Source organism: Bacillus rossius, chromosome 8 (genome assembly GCF_032445375.1).
Source record: "Bacillus rossius redtenbacheri isolate Brsri chromosome 8, Brsri_v3, whole genome shotgun sequence".
Classification (NCBI taxonomy): Eukaryota; Metazoa; Arthropoda; class Insecta; order Phasmatodea; family Bacillidae; genus Bacillus; species Bacillus rossius.
This window is the reverse complement of record NC_086336.1, coordinates 739,757-759,305: the sequence shown is the minus strand read 5'-3', so window position 1 is coordinate 759,305 and position 19,549 is coordinate 739,757. Positions and strand designations below refer to the sequence as shown.

The window sequence follows — 19,549 nt, the reverse complement described above, 5'->3', positions numbered from 1 at the left end:
GCGCTTTTTCTTGTAATATAGGCCCAGAAAGAGGGACACCTTTTTGCCGCTGTGCTAAAAACCATGAAAACAAAGCTTCACTTGTTTTTTCGTACTCACTTTTTTTCATACGAGATCTGGATGTTGTAGCCTGAGAAAGATTTTTTTGAGTTTGCCATAACTCCAATTTCTGTCTGTTGCGCCTCCAGTCACCCACAGTAACAGCACTCACTCCTAAATCACGCGCAATTGTTTTTAGCGGCTCACCTTTATCAACCCGCGTCAGCGCTTCTAATTTATCACTTAATGATATTTCAGTATGTTTTCTTTTACTCATACTGGTTCGTAATAGAACTGGGACGTAACTACTACATAGATGTGCTCACGGCGAAGAACTTATGGGAACTAAAAATTGCCCTCTGGAGGGAACGCGGGGAAGTGACGAGGGGGCGGAGGATCTAGGCCGACGGAGAAAAGGGGTTTCCCCCAATGTACTAAAAATAGATGCTTGCGACTTCTGCAGGGGTGGGCGGCTACCTGCTATGTACAGTCACTTACCCAACTCACCCCATCAGGCCTTCCTCCTCAACGTAGTCCTGGCCGTCCCTACGTGTATGTGTGTTTGCAAAATTCATATTTTTTTTCTTTCTCATAACCCCCGAAACTGACTCGGATTATTGGGAACTCGGATTATCGGAGCTCGGATTATCGAGACCCTAGTGTACTATCTAAATTTAAAGATCACTACTTTTATTTCAAAGGACAATAAATAAATATTTCACAATTGCATGCAGACAACACACAGTACGGGGTTCAAGAGGCAGAAACATTTATCGACAAATGACTCCCTCACTAGCCAGCCTAGCAAGACCACACAGAAGTACACACTCACAGCCACCCGCTGATAGCACACGGATGATGACCTCACCTGAGAAAGTGCGCTGGAAGCCCAAATCATCGACCTCTGTGAGCAGCATGTGAGCGGGGGATATGCCAGTGTCCTGGGCCAAGGCATGTCTCAGCTCCCGCACCACCGCTTGTGCCGGCAGCCACACTCCCAGCTTCACCTGCACAACCACCAGTCTCTGAGGCCTTCCTTCCCAGTTCTCGTCCAGCAGATACCAGCCCCTCTAGGAACTACCGGGGCCTGCCGGGGAAGATAACCATCACAAGTCAAGCACGGTTGAGGCCGCTTGGTACACTATGGCCCTTGGAAGGAGAATTTTACACCATAAATACTTAAACCCCTTAAAAAGAATATGCTACTATGTTAAAATGAAATAGGTAATAAATGCAAGGCTAGCGAGGTGTACCTGGCGCGGCTGCTGTGCCGTGTAGAGCACGGTGACGTAGAGCGGCCGGTGCTGGGTCTGCGGCACGGGCACGGACATGCACAGGAAGGGGTCGAAGGTGTTGCTCTGGCGATGGCAGCGCGGGCACGTGAGCGAGGAGCGGAACTGTGCCTGGAACACCGTGTGCACGAAGCTGTTGTTGCATCGCACGTGGTTGGCCAGCGTCTCCGCGGCCACCACCTCGTCGGGCCGCCCGAACGTGTTCTGCAACAGACACATCGCCCTTCTTACCAACACTGAACTGATGGCAACCTTCATAGAACAAAGTGTGAGCGTCAAACAGATACCATCTAACAAAATGCGTGAAACACTATTAAATAGAGCCTCTTGACTAGCTTATGAACTGTGTGAAGTTCCCGAGAAATTAACCAGAAGACTAAGTGCAGATCTTTACAGAAATATTAAGTCGGTAATATTACAAAATGAGGTTAATTGTCTAATATCAGTACCTTTTTGCTGTAAATGTTAACAGCTGCCAACCTGAAGTTTCATAGAGGAATTGGCAATTCTTATTTTACATCTTACCATACAGCTGTGTATACTTTCGTCATGAGTTCAGCACAACAAAAAGGAAAAACTAAAGATTGACAGTGCTTCTTGAGAGATGCCCTAAAAATACCGTAAATAATGGGACACAACTATTCGGGCTGGATCAGTAGGTACTGTGTAAGTTAGGTAAGATATGTGAAAGTTATATCCACCCATAATGCAGTCACAGCGAGTCTTCCATAATACTACTGACATGTAATTCTACATAGTACAGTATAACTAAGTATATAAAGTATACAGTTTATTGTACAGCAATAAGTAAGGGTCTGTCAAGGATATGAAGTGCCCAGGCGACTGGATAGAGCCGGTAGTGTTCCCGTAACAGGAGTGTTGAGGTTGGCACCTCCGTAGTGCAGGCAATACAACATCACACAAAACTATAACTTTAGCATTCAGCATTCTGCTTGCTTGCTTCCTTTCTTACATTCACACTCAAGTACAAGTAGCATCTCAAATAACACAGATACTTTTTTTTTAAACTCTGAGTCTTGTCAACCCATGATTATTAAAGACTGACACCAATAAAAACTATTTTTTTGGAAATAAAAGGGATCAGCCGTGGTCTAGACTAGTGAGGATAGTTCAAGCATTTCTTGAGTTATTTCGGGAAACCACGCAACACTGCAATCATGATTTTTCCTCAGAAACTCTTCCGGTTTGTAGCAGCTGTAACTTCCCTTATCATTTGACGGCTTCTTAAATGACAGCTGCTACGTGCTATGCTGTAGTCTGCTCGAACTCAGCTAGCTATTGTGCCACAATTCTTCACGTTTGGCTAAATACACTGCACCTCCCTCATTTCTTCTTGAGTAACGACTAGTTCACTCGCATGTCTTCTTGCGCCACCACCCGCTTCTTTCACATATCTCCTTGTGCCTTTTCCATTTCCTCTTGGCCCTTCATTTTTTTTTATTTCGCTCTTTATGGCATTCTTCACCTCTTCTTGGCCACTCTTTATTTCATTCTGGCTAAATTTAATTTTCTCCCGGCTACTCTTAATTTTCTCCTGATTTCGGCCAAGAAATCCTTTAAGTTCTTAAGTTTGTCGGCAGCCATCTTCCATATCCACATCAACTATCAGTCTGTCACTATCATTACTGTCCTATTAACTACACTTTAATTTCACATATGAGCTAGCTTAAACTCTTACTCAAAATTAACACTGACTATATTACACTGAAACTAACACTAACCTTATAAGACTCAAGACTATTTATAGTTCTTAACTTTGTTATCAAATAGCTAACTTCTAATGTTAGGGAAAAGTCAGGGAAGTTGTAATTGGTCAGGGATAGTCAAAATTTACTGCAAAACCTGGGAAAATCACGGAAATTCCTCATTGAAATTAATTTGAGGGGTAAATGCCATGTTTGGGGTTCAAGTGGAGACGACACTTCAGTTGGGCCTCCGCGCAAGTGAAGTGGAGAGGGCGAGTGGCAGGCCTCATGTGCGACGACCGAGTGAGTAGTGCGCGACAGTGTGCTGGGACGGTGGTGCGTGCTACAGAGCGCTACTGTCAACTAGAGCTGCTGTGGGAGGAATAAACTGTGGATTAAATGAAAGGCAGCCATTGTGGACAGATATTTTCAATGTTTATATTTAATTAATAGTGTAAATAGTAGTTAATAAATAAAAAAATTGTAGTTCATTACCTGTTTTTCCACATTTACTGTCAGCAACAGTTAAACATAGAGCTAACTTGACTTACGTAAAATTCTAACGTCGCGGCTTTTCCGTAAATTAGGTTACAATAAAATTCCAATAACAAGTACTTTTTTTTTTAATAATGAGCATTCCTCTATTTACCCTGTAAACAGCGTTTCTAAATTCCTATTGATTTCTGAGAAATTACAGTTTGTAGGTCACATTTGCTAGCCTATGCATTGAAGCAGCTTAAATTGCGTTGCCATTCCTGTGGTATATATTTCGAATTTAGATATTGTTACTCAATGGAACATATTATTAAAAAAAAAATACGTGAGTGTCTACTGTACATCCAAACCCAAGAGCAAACCCTTCACAGAGATGTTTTTAGCAGTATAGAGGCGAAGCATAGACTTTTTACGTGCAATACCATGTAATCTGACGTCCAAACAGTATTTATTACATTTGATACACTTACTTAACGACTATTCCTTTTATATGTCAGGTTACATGCTATCGCAAATTACAAGTCTGAGGTTCGCGCCTCCATACTGCTAAAACAAATCCCTGTCAAGGATTGACACTTAAGAGTTTGGATGCACAGTAAGGAATCAAGTAATTTTTATAAATGTATTATTCACATTCCATGTATCACAATATCCAAATGCAAAATATGCTCATTCCCACACATGAAGAACCACAGGATCGGCAACGCAGTTGAAGCCCATGGCGATGGCCACTCCAGCACAAGCTATCTAATGTGACCTACAAACTGTAATTATTCAGATACCAGTAGGAATTATGAAATGTTGTTTATAAAAAACACCTTTAGTATTAAAAAAATATATATTTTCAAAATGTTATTACTTGACTACGGAAAAGCAGCGACATAAGACTATTACCGACTGAATAATGTGATGTGTTAATTGAGGAGTCCAGACGTGCTCACCTTCACGACCTTGTACTTGCTCTTGGAGGCCGTGTTCAGCTCTTCGTGCACCTTGTCCAGCAGCCACAACAGGAACTCCTGCGCGTCGTGCTGCTGCCCGCCGCGGTACTGGCTGCCGTGCTTGTCCACCGCGGCCTTGAACTGGCTCGACATGTCCGGCTCGTACAGCCCCGTCCACATCGCCTTCAGCAGCAGTGCCAACTGCTCCGTCAGCTCCCCGCGCGAACCCTGTCTCTTGCGTCGCCGCAGGTCCAGCTTGTACTGGTTCAGCACGAAGTACTCGGCCAGAATGTCCGTGTGCGCCAGGCACTGCAGCACGGCGTTCATGAAGCACGTGTTGCCATGGTTGCGCAGTCCCACGGCTCCCGGCACTCCGCCCCCCTGCCAGCAACCCTGCAGGCCGCCCACCCAACCACGGCGCGCGTACTCGTACGAGCACGTCGCCTTGTCGCGCGACACGTGCTGGATCACCCGCTCGATGAACTTCCTCCACGAAGGCCTGCGGAACACCTTCGCCTTGTCCCGAGGCTCCGACATGCCCTCCGCGGGCGCCTTCAGCTTGCCCCTGCGCTTGCTGGAGCGGGTCGAGAAAGGATTGCGCGGCAAAGAAAATGTACTTCTCAAAAGGTTCTCATCGCTCAAACGGTTGCCAAATTCCGAAGCATTACTTATTAACCGAGTTTCTTCTCTCTCCAGAATTTCACCTTCTGAGCACGATTTTACTATTTTCATAGAGTTCCTATTCGACATAATGGATGGCTTGAATGTCGAACAGACATTTAGACCACTTATTTTACCCCTCCCAATAACCTGCAAAAATTATCACCAAACAACAACACGCTCAACACGCAAACATAATTCGATTAGTCATCTCGATTCCCTATTTCACTGCACACATATTATTGGCCTACGTTGCTGTTACAGCCATAAAAACATCTGGTTCTTCGCATTCCAGAACACAGTATTTTAAATATGTAAGACAATTTCCTATTATTTGGCTTGAGGTATCTTGTCGGCTTAGTTAAGCTCGTGACGATCCGGGAACTAACGGGGCTTGTAGGAGTAAAACCAAATTGTTTACTAATTGTTGATACCGGGAAATGCGTGAGCTGTTTACATGTCAAAAAAAAAGTAAGTGAAATGATGACTTCATAAGAGTAGTTCAGTGGTTTTGAGTAGGATTCAATGATTTGGTATCAATGAAGTTGACAATGTTAATATGTGATTGTTTTTTTTATCTTGTATTGGTGAGATATTTTATTTTTTCACACTATAAATCTGAATACTAATGGAATTGAGATTGTTTTGCCTTTTATTTACAAGAAGCTGCTTCTTTAATAATTAAAAGAATTTAACCATGTACAGAGATTTGGTCATTTTTTTTTTCTAGATTAATCTTTAATTTAATTTATAACATTAGCTCAAACGTCACATAAAAATAATCATAATTCGGTATTTTTTTATTATAAAATCTACCCATGTAGTATAAGATATTAGAATTTTTGTGGTTAGAAAAACAGTCACTTCTAAGAGAAATATTAACCGGTATTTGGTTCGTTAAATTGCTGATTGTAATTTAAAAAATTTAAGTACCAATGTGTTATCTATAAGTATGTATGATCGAAGATCTATGTGTCGTTGGTTATGATAATTTATTTTTATGATAATTAAATATTATAAAATGTTTCCCAGACTTGTTTCAATATAAAAAATATTTATTTGGCACACCGATAGACTTGTTATGTTCCCAGATGTCCTGGTAAGCAAAAATATATGGGTTTATACCCCCATACGTCAACGACTTTAGCACTAATGAATCTATAAAACTTTAAATTAAAAATTGGTTGTCTGTAAAGTCGGTTTACGGACGATAGTTTAACGTGACAACGTCAAAACAAAACATTGATGAAATGATCGCATACTTTTATGAATAAAATTGAATAATTTTTATTTTAATAATAAAAGAATAAATACTTGAAATTATACTAGTAATCAGATTTTTTAAATGCAAGAATAATTAACCTTTATTGCTGAAATTGTTGTTGTAATAAGCAATGAAGACCACATTAACTTTTCACTTCACTTTATAAACAGTCGACGAAACAGTTCACGTGTAGATGACTTGTAATTAATTTTAAAAACTGGCATTTAGCTATAAAATTTAAATATAATTATGAACAAGTTGTCATATAAATAAACTGTAATAAAATATCTATCGTCAATTATATGAATCACCATAATTTTTTAGTCAATTATAACATAACCTATTATTACTGCACTCGCCGACAGTGTAATGGAACACAGCGTAACGGAGCAATTAGCATAACGGGACACAACGTAATGGGACACTTTTTCGTGTGTGCAGCCCGCGTTCATCGATTTATTAGACGTTGTCACATCAAAAAACTACTTCGAGAAGTTGACAATATTTTAATGGTTGCAACCAAATATTTCTCAGACATTTAAAGCTATAATAAATAATTACAACTGCAGAACCGTATCTTCTTTATAGTAAAAAAAAAAACCCTTATTACAAATATGTCGACGTCATAGGATCCGATGCTGCCGCAATAATGTACTGCATTATGCGTCTCACATTATTTTTCCGATTTTCCTATAGTGTTTGACTATACGATTTGTTTTATCTATGAATGGAATATTACAATAGGGGGTGGCAACTCTAATAGACCATTATGTACCCAGATACTATTTTTAATCTGCACAACAGATAGCGCTAGTAGATTGACCTAGTTCTTTTGTAAATTCATAGGTAGCGTTAGTGTTCATAATCAAATGTCAATTGAATGTTTATAAGAAACTAAATTTATGCAATAAATACTAATAATGCAATAAATATAGTGTAATATTAATTTATTTTGATTTCAAAAACATTTGATTTGTAAAAATTGTTTTTTCTTTTGCAGTAATATTCGTTTACAGATTGATTTGAGCATTATAGTCGCTCTTTTTTTTTCGGTTTGTAGTAGATTTTGGTCGAGTGAAAGATGGATTTTACAATGGAGTTTGATTTATCATTTTGAATTATTTTCCTATATGATTGTGAATTAAGAAGCCGATGAAGATGCCTGTGAATACACATCAATGTTTTGTGTCTTCGTGCAGGAACAGTATTACTGTTAATCCTGATGTGACAACATTCAGATTTCCATGAAGCCGAAGCAAGTGAGTACTGATGTTTATATTAAAAAAATTACAATAAGTGGTTTAACATGTTAAGGGTTAGGCATTTATGTTAAGGCTTATTATACAGGATTTATAGAGCGATATTATCGAGACCTGAATTTGCGCACATAATAATTTTGTAATTACGTAGTATAATCATTTATTTATTTTTAATAACCCACACACATATATATATATACACATACATAGATATATATACACACACACATATGTATACACATATATATACATATACCCATTTGGGGATAGTATGGGCTTAGTAAAATTACCATAAATCAGTAATTTAAATGTAATGATTTGTGATATGAACCCTAAAAATCGTTTTGTGTTACTGAATTTATATTATTTATACAATATGTGATTCAATGAAAATTAATATATCGTAATTAAGAGAAACCCACCAAATTTATTACACTCTGCAGCACTTTAATAATAAAACATTACCTCTGAAATATATACGTTCATTGAGTGGTAATGCTAAACTAAATACACATAATTAAATACATGTATGTTTATACCTTTTATTTATAGTATGCTACATGCTAGCTAATAATCTGGAAATACTGATTTAAGTATGTACTAGCTCACACTATAAATTTTTTTTGTTTTGTTTCCAGGTTATTGAAGTGGATTGCTGCAATTGGCTATGACCTTGATGCCAGTAATGCTGAAACATTTAAAACTAAATATGTGTGTTCCGAACATTTTGATATTGGAGCTTTCACTACATGTGACTGCATAAAATTGAATCGTGGTGCTGCTACAACATATTTTAATTCTGTGGACAGTGAAGTATGGATCTATTGTTATAATTTATTATGTCTAGAATGCTGCCAAATATAGGTGAAATGTTTATGTTACATAACATAACTTGTAAGATCTACTTGTGCAGATATATATTTTCACCTGCCTCTAAGGTCCTTTGTTATTCACAGGTAGCATTTACATGTGATGAAGCAGTATTTAACATTATTGGTCAACATGCAGTCCATCATTACAACCTTTGTACAGGCGCATACAAACATATATGTGTGGGGTATTTCACACTTTTTATTTGATGTTAAAGATTGGTATGGTGACCGGGATACTTTTTTTTATTAAACCTCCTACACAGTTCTCTACTGTTTCCCTTATCTGTTGCCTTAACATTTTTTTCCGATCAGTCCAATTCCTTGAATCACATTGCAAAAAAAGTCACAATACATGGGATTGGGCCACTCTCTTCAAAGAATTGTAATTCGAGTTTAAACATAGCAAGGCTGACCATAAATTGTAGAGGAAAATTTAAAATGTTGATCTTCAACATATTTATAACCTATGATCATGTGATGTATATACAGCTAGTTAGAAAGTAAGTTGTAGTATAGTATGCAATTGAACCTTCAATAAGTTCTACATCCACACTTAAAAACTTATTTTACTTGATGTTTTATGTTCAATAACTATTCAGTATAAAGGTTTTTTTTTTACATTATAAACTACAAAAGTATTCCGATTTGTAAATGTAATGAAATTCCACTGAGCCCTCTACCTTTTTTTTAACTACCATTTCTGCCGTGTGGCCTTTTTTTTTCTTACTTTTGTGTTCATTATAAGTTACAACCACTCATTTGATTTATTGTGTTAAATTAAATGATATTTAAAATTGGATGTCACTTCATAAGAACATTCAGGATTACCTGTATTCACAGCGCACAATTATACAAAAGTTTTTTATGTATGTAAAAGTGTTTTACGTAAGACAGTGGACACATACATGTATTGAGTAACATGAGAAAATTGAAATATCTAAAATAAAATTAAAAGGTTACAAGCTTTTATATACATGCAGCTCCCAAAAAGTCTGCATACTAAAAAATAACACATGCTTTTAAATGAATTCTTACCATCTTATAAACTAGTAGTATTTTGTTATTTGGTTTCAAATGAATTGTTTTTGGTTAATTTATTTGACTGTAGGGATTAAATATCATTTGTAGAATAAAGTGTGAAAAGTAATATTGATCAATTTAACTGTAAGTACAAAATATGTGTTACATTTCTTGTAAGTTAAAATTGTTCAGGTATTATAAATTAGCTGAAAAAAGCAAACTCATGACTAGAATAAATTGTACTGTTAGGTATGTTTCGAAGAAAGACTACCTGTTGCAGTCGTTACCATGTGTATGTACCACATTTTTATTGTCATTATAACTGCCATAATTTTGTACAAATAAATCACTTAATACATAAAATATGGTTATGGAAATTCTCAGTTGAGTTTGTTAATGGATATAGGCCAACAAAAGGGGTATAAATGGGGAAGATTTTTTGAAAAACATTTAAATCACTTCAACTCCCATAACATGAAACATATCACATCTGTTTGAACATATTATAACTTAAAGGAGTATTACCAAAAATTTTGTCTACATATTTGAATATGACCAGCCATAACTGTTAAGGGGTGGAAAAAAACAAAGGTTTGAGGACAAAAAACTCCTAACTATCTTAGTAGGCACACCATAGAATCTGTTCAAATTTGTTGTCAATTTTAAAAAATTTTATAACCACCTGATAATCATCAAGGGTGCTGTGGGTAAAATAATGAGGGGTTAATGGACAAACAAATATTCTTAATTACTCTATTAAGTTAACTATAAAATCTATAACAATTATTGCAATTCTTCTAAAACTTGTATAAAACTTTGATCTGAAACAATTTTTTTAGGATTAACCAGTGCTGCAAGAAGTTGAAAATACCAGTGGGTGGAAATTTAAAAAAATAATAATAAAACTTCTGTACAGTGTACACTATCGCATCCATTCTTATTTATTTAAAACTTTCTAAATATCTTTTGAAACTTTAATGTAACCAAACATTACTGCAATGAGTGAAAATAATATATTCAGAGACAAAAAATGATAACTTTAATTATTGCAGTTGCTCTCTGTATGCTGACTGCATTGCTAAAATGCACATAGACCTCCAATTAAATTAATAAAATAAAGTATTCTGCAAAATGTTGATAGCGAAACAATTAAAATTGTGCCAATCTCACCTGTGTACATGAAAATCTATATTATGCTTCAAATAGGCTATTTTATAAACCAGAAAATGAAATTACCTATTTAGGACTTTCCATTACCCTTAGCATTCCTTTACTGCATCTTATTTTTTTGTTCAGTTATAATTAAATTTTGGTATCTTCTTGTTATACGTGGGTAATTGTTCCTTATCACGTACTCAAGTTTAAGCCTTGATCCTGTATGATTGATCCTGTGGTACATGATGCTTGCTGTCTTAATTTAGTACATCAAAGATCCTGGACATAACAAAAATATTACAATAAAAATAATTTTAGGAAGTAAAAAAAAAATTACTTTCAGATTTTTATTTGATGTGATAATACCATCAGAATTCATTGTTACATCACCCCATTATTGTATCCAGGATCTTTCTATGTACTAAATTAAAACAGCAAGCATCATGTACCACAGGATCAATATATTCAGGATCATGCCATTAGGATCAAGGGATAGGCTTGGATACGCTATATGGAACATTTACCCACATTGTGTTTAAATATAAATTGTTTCATCTTGTGGGTGAAGAGAAAGAAGGTATCCTCAGTCCAATTCTTTCATCTACTCCATAGTACATATGTTTCTAAGAGCTATACAGTTGGTTTTAGATTTATTTAGCAGTAGTTAGCTTCAAGTAATAATAAACCAGAAATTATATTAGGTCTTTACAGCATTATTTATACTATTTTCCTTCACAAAAATTTATGAACCATCAGAAAAGTGTGGTGTGCTACCTAGTGTAATGTGAGAAAGCTGGTATACTTGAAACACGAGTGGGCCAAGGAAACTCATTCTGAGAACTATATATGATTTTATTTGTACACTTTAAAGTTGTGTAAGTGAGATACAATTACTAGGTCTTTTACTTTACTTTTGATCTTGAAATAACAACTTTTGAAGAAAATATTTATGATTTATGAGGTCTAAAGGTTTAGACTTAACACAAAAATAATTCATGCTGAATTTTAACTCAAAATTTCAAGGCTTGACTAGTAAACTTTAATATTGTATTTACTGTTGACTTTTTGTAAGTCAAAATGTCATTTTTTTAATGTAAATTTTGAATGCAACAATATACAATATTATTCTTAAAAGTGAATTAGATAATAGGGTCATTCAAATATAAACCGGAATATTTTTATACAGATTTATTGGTGATATACGAAAACTACAAGTGGAATGCCTTTTTTTTCTACATAGTTTCCTTAAGCATATATACTTCCCCCCCCCCCCCTCCCATTTTTGATCCCTTCATGAAAAGAAGACTGGTGCTCCAGCAGCCAACTGCACATGTACTGTTTGACTGCAGCATTGTCTTCAAATCATTACCCTCCTAATGCCTCTTTCAGTGGACCAAACATACAGCCTGAATATTGCCTTCATTGATGCTGGTTGCCGGATGCAATATGTGGCATCGATTTCCCACTTTCAAAACTTATGGCCCAATGGAACACTTGTGCATGCCTAGGTATCTCCTCCCCATTCTCCCGCCACCGATTCCCCAGCGTACTGCACCACTCAAGTCGCTACTTGAGTCGAAAGAACAAAATTCTGTGGACAGTGAAGGATGGATGTATTGAACTTTAAAAATAGCCTTTTTAGTGTTGTTTCAACCTTGCCATATTATGGTTTACATAGTTGTGTGAGATGCACTATGTACACAAAACTTAGTTTTTTAGTTTATTTAAATTGTGAAATCGTCAAATGTTATATTCATGTTCCTTTTTTTTTTTTTTTTTTTCTTGGGTTATGTTTGTAACTTTGACTCTTTTTGTTTATTCATCCCGCTAGGTTAAATGGGTTTTTAATGATTTTCCATTTGAAAAAGAAAAATGTAGTGCCCAAACGTGACTTGAAAGAATTGAGTTACCACCTGATCGTTTCTGTGATAACTAAGGAGAATTTTAATTAGCAGATCTCATTTAGTCCAAAGTTTAAATTTAAAAAAAATGAACAGTTTTTTTAACACAGGATCACTTTCAGCACATTGAAATTGTATCGAGCATCCTGCAAATAAGATTATGAAACAAATTCAAAAGGCTATTATTATTATTATTATTATTATTATTATTATTATTATTATTATACGACGGAAAATAGCCAGTTCGATAGCTCGAAACACGTTGCTAATCGATTTGTATTATACATATCGATTTATATCGTTAACGCACTTTCGATCACGGTATTTCATTTGTAGATTCATAGATGGCAGCGTAATCGGCGATTGTTTGTAGATACAGAAAAACAGCGTTGAGTTTCCGGTCTTTATGATATATGGTCGTTGATTACAATATGGCTGCCACTCGTGTTCATGGTGTACCTCGAATACTCTCCAAATTACAGGGGTCAATTCGTGACAAAAATTTTTATGAAGCTCATCAATTATATCGGACACTTTACTTCAGGCAAGTTATATGTGCCGGGTCTTAATTTATTTGAAAATTTTTTGGCGTAGTTCTTTATAACCTCACAAAATGTATGAACAAATTATTGCTGTCTTCGGTTTTTTTTGTTGTATTGTTGTGATGTTAGTTGCAAATTAACTCTGAAATTCCTTATTAGGTATCTTGGTGTGAAGAAATACAAAGACCTTTTGGATTTGCTGTATTCCGGTGCAATACTGTTGCTTGAGAATGATCAGGTACGTTTGATTTTTCTACCCGTAGAAATATTGTATTGGCGTTAATCCTTTCACTCCGGTGAAGCCTGACCTTGACACAAGCTCTGTGACTAACCAGCCATGACCCCTGTATGTGTTACTTAACTCTTTCAGGTTCCTTAACTTAATATTTTAATTTTAAACTTAACCTTGGTAAACATATATTTTGTGAATTTTTTTATGGTAATTATATTTTGGGATATTTATGATTTCCATTAAAAATATAATGACTAGGCCTAGTTATCATACCAAAATCATGTAGAGAGTATAGATTTATATTAAAAACTTTTTAGTGCTATAAATTTGAAGTGTGGTATGTCACATTGTTTTATTGCATCTTTGCAACAAACTTTGGTTTACTTTCTCTTTTTGTGTACTTTGCACACAACACACATTGTGTATGCACTCCATTCATCCGGAAGATGAGGTCGTGCTGTCAGTCTTGGTTGCAAATCTGATCTTCCTGTGCCCAATGTTTTGCTTTCTGTGTTGTACTTTTCCAAAATTCATGATTTTCATTTGAAACTTAGAATAGGAATTTCATGCAAAAAAATGTATTGTATAAATAATACAAATTGAAAACAAGTCATATGTATTAAATTAAAAAACAATTTGTGGTACCACTTTAAGATTTCCTGATGGTTTCCATTGTTTTCATTATCATGTCACTCCTGTCAACAGAACCCATTGATTTTTTTGAAATCAAGTACAAAATTTTGCTAAAGTTTTTTTGCCCAGTTTTGTTGTCAATTTTGGAAGTTCAGTCTTGTCTTCTCAATGAAAAGTTGAGAGTATATAAACAGCTAGAAAAAAAAATGGTAAATATGTATTGTACGGATTAGCGCCAAAAAAAATCGTACAAATATGAAATAACTTTCATTATATGCTATCTTACGTCCTCTTTTCAAAACCGCCTGCGGAGATAAAAAATTCCAATTACTTTAGGAGATATCGAATTTTTTAATCTTCATTTTTTGGCGATTTTTTTAAAAAAAATTTAAAAAATCCAAAAATACCTTTATTCTGTGCTCTTAAACTTCCTCTTTTCATTGAACCCGGCTGAGATAAGAAATTCCAAATACTTTTGGAGATATCGAATTTTTTAATTTTCATCCTGTGCACTCATGCGGCGAGAACGGTTGCTTGTTTACAAGTATGATTTTTTTTTTGCAATGTTCCCGAATGGATAAAACCTAAGATGCACATAAAGTTCTGCCATTCCCGATTACACCCGAACAATTCACCTTCGGCCAACCTCGGGTTTATTTATTAATATTTATATTTCTCTGTTTATTTTAATGTAGCTATACTAACCTAACTAACCATCCAAAGGGTTTTAAAGTGTTTTAATGTAGCTAACCTATCCGACCACTTTTAATATTTCAATTCATTTTTCCTGCGCAAAAATAAATAAATCCCGAGGTTGGCCGAAGGTGAATATTCGGGTGTAATCGGGAATGGCAGAACTTAATGTGGATCTTAGGACTCTCACGTGAACGAATACATCATGTAAAAAGAAACTTACGTGAGTTTATTCCGTTCATCCTTTGTCCCGGTTTGTTAGGTCAGGTCAGCTACATTATAAATACTTAAAACTATACAACATGTAAAATAAATTGATATTATTTTTAATTTCCGTTTATTTTGAAGTATTTATAATGTAACTAACCTTACCTAATGAAAAATTTCTGTTATTTAGACATTCAGGCGCACACGGCAACGGTCAAATTATTACACACGTCTGGTATAGCCGCATGAGTGCACAGGATGAAAATTAAAAAATTCGATATCTCCAAAAGTATTTGGAATTTCTTATCTCATCCGGGTTTAATGAAAAGAGGAAGTTTAAGAGCACAGAATAAAGGTATTTTTAAATTTTTAAAATTTTTTTCTAAAAAAATTGCCAAAAAATGAATGTTAAAAAATTGGATATCTCCTAAAGTAATTGGAATTTTTTATCTCCGCAGGCGGTTCTGAAAAGAGGACGTAAGATAGCATATAATGAAAGTTATTTCATATTTTTACGATTTTTTTTGGCGCTAATCCGTACAATACATATTTACCAAAAAAATCTTACGTCACTGCTTTTCTGCAAAGTAAAAATAAAATTACAAAAATACCATTTTCTATAACTAGAGACGTTTCTGTATTTACCCTGAAAACAGCGTTAATAAATACGTAATAGTTTATGAGAAAAAATACTCCTAACTTACATTTCAATACCTGTGCATGGATGGTATCATTGCCATTTATTGGTTTCTCTGTTTATTTTGGAGAACTTTAGTCAACCAAGGTATTGTTTTTTAAAAAAAGTATTTAATATTATGGTGTATTGCAGTTGTACGGAAATATTAATGTTTATATTTTCTGTTTCTTGGTTGTTTGTCCATAATCATTGAATTAAGAAAGTACTTATTTTTTGACATTTCATTTAAAGTAGTGTTTTGAATCACGTAGTAACGACAATTCATAGGTCATGTTAGTGTCATTAAAATTACTTAAAATTATTGTGGCTGGTTGGTTGGGTTAGTATAGCTACATCTGAAATTCATAATTCTTAAGCCACAATAAGAAATATTTACCTATAGTATTTTTAATGTACAGTGAACTCTCCATATAGCGATTCTCCCTATAACGATACTTTCTCTATAACGATTGATATTGACATTAACGTTTGGTCTACCATAAGAACAACATATTTTTTCTCTCTAAATAACGATATCGTTCACTCTCTATAACGATGTATTTACTTAGAACACTAATCAAAATACAGTAAAACATTACGATAAAACCAAATTTCCAGTCGTACCACTTGACGAGCGATCGCCAGTTGGACTCAAGGTCAATGCCCGTAACCGGTTATTTCCAGTGTTTAGGCGAGGGGGTGGTCGAGTCCACTAGTCGGCACGGGGGTGGCAGTTCAGTGGTGGGGAAGTTGAGCGCGCGCCAAGCAGCTCAGTCAGTTTACTCAGTTAGCCACGTCACGCCTGGCTGTTCATATCGGAGCTGTTTTTGTACACCTTACTGCACCGTGTAAGTTAATGAGTGTTTTATCAGTTTTATTCTAACCATTATGCTACCAAGAAAGCGGAAAGTGCTCACCGTGGATGAAAAAGTGTCATTAGTTAAAGCAATTGAAAATGGTGAAAAACAAACTGATGTTGTGCGGCGAACGGGGCTTTCCCAATCGACTGTGGCTACCATTTGGAAGGATAGGCGCAAGTGGCTTGACGCAGATGTGCATGGGGATAAAAAGAAAATGCGAAAACCTCAGTATGAAGACTTAGATCGTGCTATTCTGCAGTGGTTTCAACAGCAACGCATAAATAACATACCGCTCTCTGGACCTTTGATAAAAATGAAAGCTGAGTTTTATGCAACAGAGCTTGGCATTCCTGATTTTAAGGCTTCTGAAGGTTGGCTGAGCAAGTGGAAGCAGCGCCACAACATTAATTATGGACAGATCAACGGGGAGGCTCGTGACGTCGATAGGAACACTACAGATGGCTGGCTAGAAAAGGTATGGCCTGATCTTAAGGCTCGTTATTCAGCCGAAAACATTTTTAATGCTGATGAGACGGGTCTATTTTACAAGTTGACACCAAACAAAACTTTAAAATTCAAATCAGAAAAGTGTACTGGAGGAAAGTTGTCAAAAGAAAGAATTACAGTTTTGGTAGCGGCCAATATGACAGGATCGGTAAAGAGAAAACTTTTGGTGATTGGCAAATCTAGAAACCCGCGTTGTTTAAAAAACATCAAGCGTCTGCCTGTCACCTACAAGTCAAACAAAAGTGCTTGGATGACGTCTCAAATTTTTGAAGAGGAGTTGAGAAAATGGGATTCTGAGTTGAAGGGGAACAAAATCTTGCTTTTGGTGGACAACTGCCCTGCACATCCAATGATTGAAAACCTCGAAAACATAGAACTCTGCTTCTTACCTGCCAACACCACAAGTGTCCTTCAGCCCATGGACTAAAGTGTTATCAAAAGTTTGAAAAGTCATTATAGGCGCAGGCTTTTAATGGAACTCGTCGAGTCTAATGGGAATTTCAAACCTACGATCCTAGACGCCATACAAATGGTCAGTAGGGTATGGGCAGAGGTAACGGATAAGACCATAAGACATTCCTTCAAGCATGCAGGATGGCTGAAAGATCCCGAGCCAGCAGATGATGAAGATGACTTGCCTTTGGCCGTTTGGGTTCAGCAGCTGGAGCTTCCTACAACATTTTCAGAAGAGGAGCTTCTGGATTTTGAAAACATCGATGGGCAAGTGGCTACAGCAGCGGGTGTTACAGACGAAGACATCCTGAATTCTGTTCGTGTTGATGAAGATAGTGATCAGGAAAACATTTATCCAGAGGAGGAGCCTGAACCAGAACCGGTCCCAACTCCAAAAGAGGCATTGGAGGCTGCTAAAGTACTGAGAAGATTCTTTACTCACCAAGATGATCCTGTGGCTACGGAAGATGTCGGTCGTTTAGAAGATAAAGTGAGGTCATTGCTGTGGAAAACTAAAAAAAAGGCAAACGACGCTAAAAGACTTCTTCCAATAAACTGTATGTCTTGTTGTGTTATGTATGTACGTATTTTGACATTCTAAATACAGAGTACTACATATGTACTAATGATTGTATACACTGTATCATTGTATCATTTCATATACATACATATGTAATTTACTACTACATATGTACATATGTGTGTTTGTGGACAATGTAAATATAGTACTGTATATTGTATTTATACTGTTTAATATGGTGTTTTATTTCAGCACACTACTCCATCCAAGATTTAAAAATAGGTTTCTCTCTGTACATATAACAATCTTTCTCTATAACGATGAAAATCGCTGGTCCCTTGGATATCGTTATAGGGAGAGTCCACTGTAGTTATGCTAACCCAACCAACCATCAACAGTGTTTGATAGTATTTTTAATTTAGCTATCCGTACATACATAATCAACCATTCACAATATTTGAAGCCTTAGAACAAACATGCAGACAGACATGAGTAAACAATTAATGGTGGCGACAGTGGCAATTATTGAAAGGTGAGCTAAAAAAAATGGGATTTCTTAGAAACCAGTATGATTTTATTAATACTTTTTTCAGGAACTTCTCTAGTGTTGGAAAATTGTATTTTCGTACTTTTATTTTTACTTTGCGGATAAGCCGCGACGTAAGATAGTTACGAATCACTCTTTGTCACACCATTTTAGTGCCAGTATTAGGCTTGAAATGAATTGGAAAGTAAACTCTCCCTTTTTTTAGCTTTTCAGCCATTTTAGGCATTTCTTTCCTTGTGTGACAAAAAGTCCCACACGTATTTGTTGCCCGTCTTGTTTGTAAATACGGATTAAATAGGCCAAGAAACATTTTTTTGAATGTCTTTAGGTGGTCCACAATACACAGTGAAATCTAAAAAATTGCTAATTGGTAAGAAAATCACAGATAACAAACAGTTTCATGCCAAAAGGCTCCTTTTTGCAGGAATATACTGTTTTATTTTTAGTCTGTCCTTGAATAACATCAGTGACATGTCAATGCAGTTTACATTTGGGTTGAAATTAATTTTATACATCTCCCTAAGATGATTTATTTATGATTGACCGCACTTTGAACAAATAATCACCACTGTGAGACTCTTTGTTGTTGGAGAAATTAAGAAATTGCAGAATGTTCTTATAACTGTCTCGAGATAGCAGTCTTGCGAAATTTGGTTTTGCAACCAATATTCAGATATACTCAGTTTTGTGTTATAAATGCAGTGGCAATAAGACTAACATTGGTCCAGACTGTCTGTGTCCTCCCAGGCGCTCCGTCAGTAGCCACACATCCTAGCACAGGCTGCACTGCGAGTGCATCTGTTTCACTTCTTATTTCTGAATGTGCATCGTCAAAGTTGTGATTGTTTGAGTCACATTTGTTGGCTGCCAAACAGTTTTTCCTGTAATTGGTAGTCAGGTTTCTTCCTCATCTTCGTCAGTAGAGCAGGAGTCATCTGGTACGGAAGGAGAAAGAGCAGCTGTTGCATAAGGACGTCCTCTACACGTGGCACAGAGTGTGTTAGTGTGTTGTTATGGTGGCCTCCCTGCAACACTAGCGGCTCGCTACCAAGGACTGGACAGCTGATCTGTCTGT

General features: G+C 36.1%; 2 protein-coding genes and 1 long non-coding RNA gene across 4 annotated transcripts in view; 2 read left to right on the top strand and 1 right to left on the bottom strand.

Annotated features, from left to right (window-relative positions):
• The window catches only part of LOC134535433 (ubiquitin carboxyl-terminal hydrolase 31), a 42,507-nt gene extending 37,194 nt beyond the window's left edge, over positions 1-5,313 (bottom strand). For both annotated transcript variants that reach the window (XM_063374525.1, XM_063374526.1), the window contains exons 1-3: positions 4,474-5,313; positions 1,293-1,535; positions 908-1,046 (exon numbers count right to left, since the gene is read on the bottom strand). In XM_063374525.1, the coding sequence (XP_063230595.1) occupies positions 908-1,046; positions 1,293-1,535; positions 4,474-5,223 (1,132 nt within the window). In that variant the 5' untranslated portion in view covers positions 5,224-5,313. The remainder of the gene's footprint in view (positions 1-907; positions 1,047-1,292; positions 1,536-4,473) is intronic.
• A 2,106-nt stretch (positions 5,314-7,419) lies between these two features.
• On the top strand, positions 7,420-9,911 carry LOC134535432 (uncharacterized). Its single transcript, XR_010075614.1, has 2 exons — positions 7,420-7,656; positions 8,295-9,911. It is a non-coding gene; the product is annotated as an uncharacterized LOC134535432 (long non-coding RNA).
• Positions 9,912-12,958: 3,047 nt separating this feature from the next.
• LOC134535431 (Golgi to ER traffic protein 4 homolog) overlaps positions 12,959-19,549 on the top strand; it is a 30,098-nt gene continuing 23,507 nt past the window's right edge. Inside the window, exons 1-2 of the mRNA XM_063374524.1 lie at positions 12,959-13,148; positions 13,306-13,384. Coding sequence (XP_063230594.1) covers positions 13,018-13,148; positions 13,306-13,384 — 210 coding nt within the window. The 5' untranslated portion in view covers positions 12,959-13,017. The remainder of the gene's footprint in view (positions 13,149-13,305; positions 13,385-19,549) is intronic.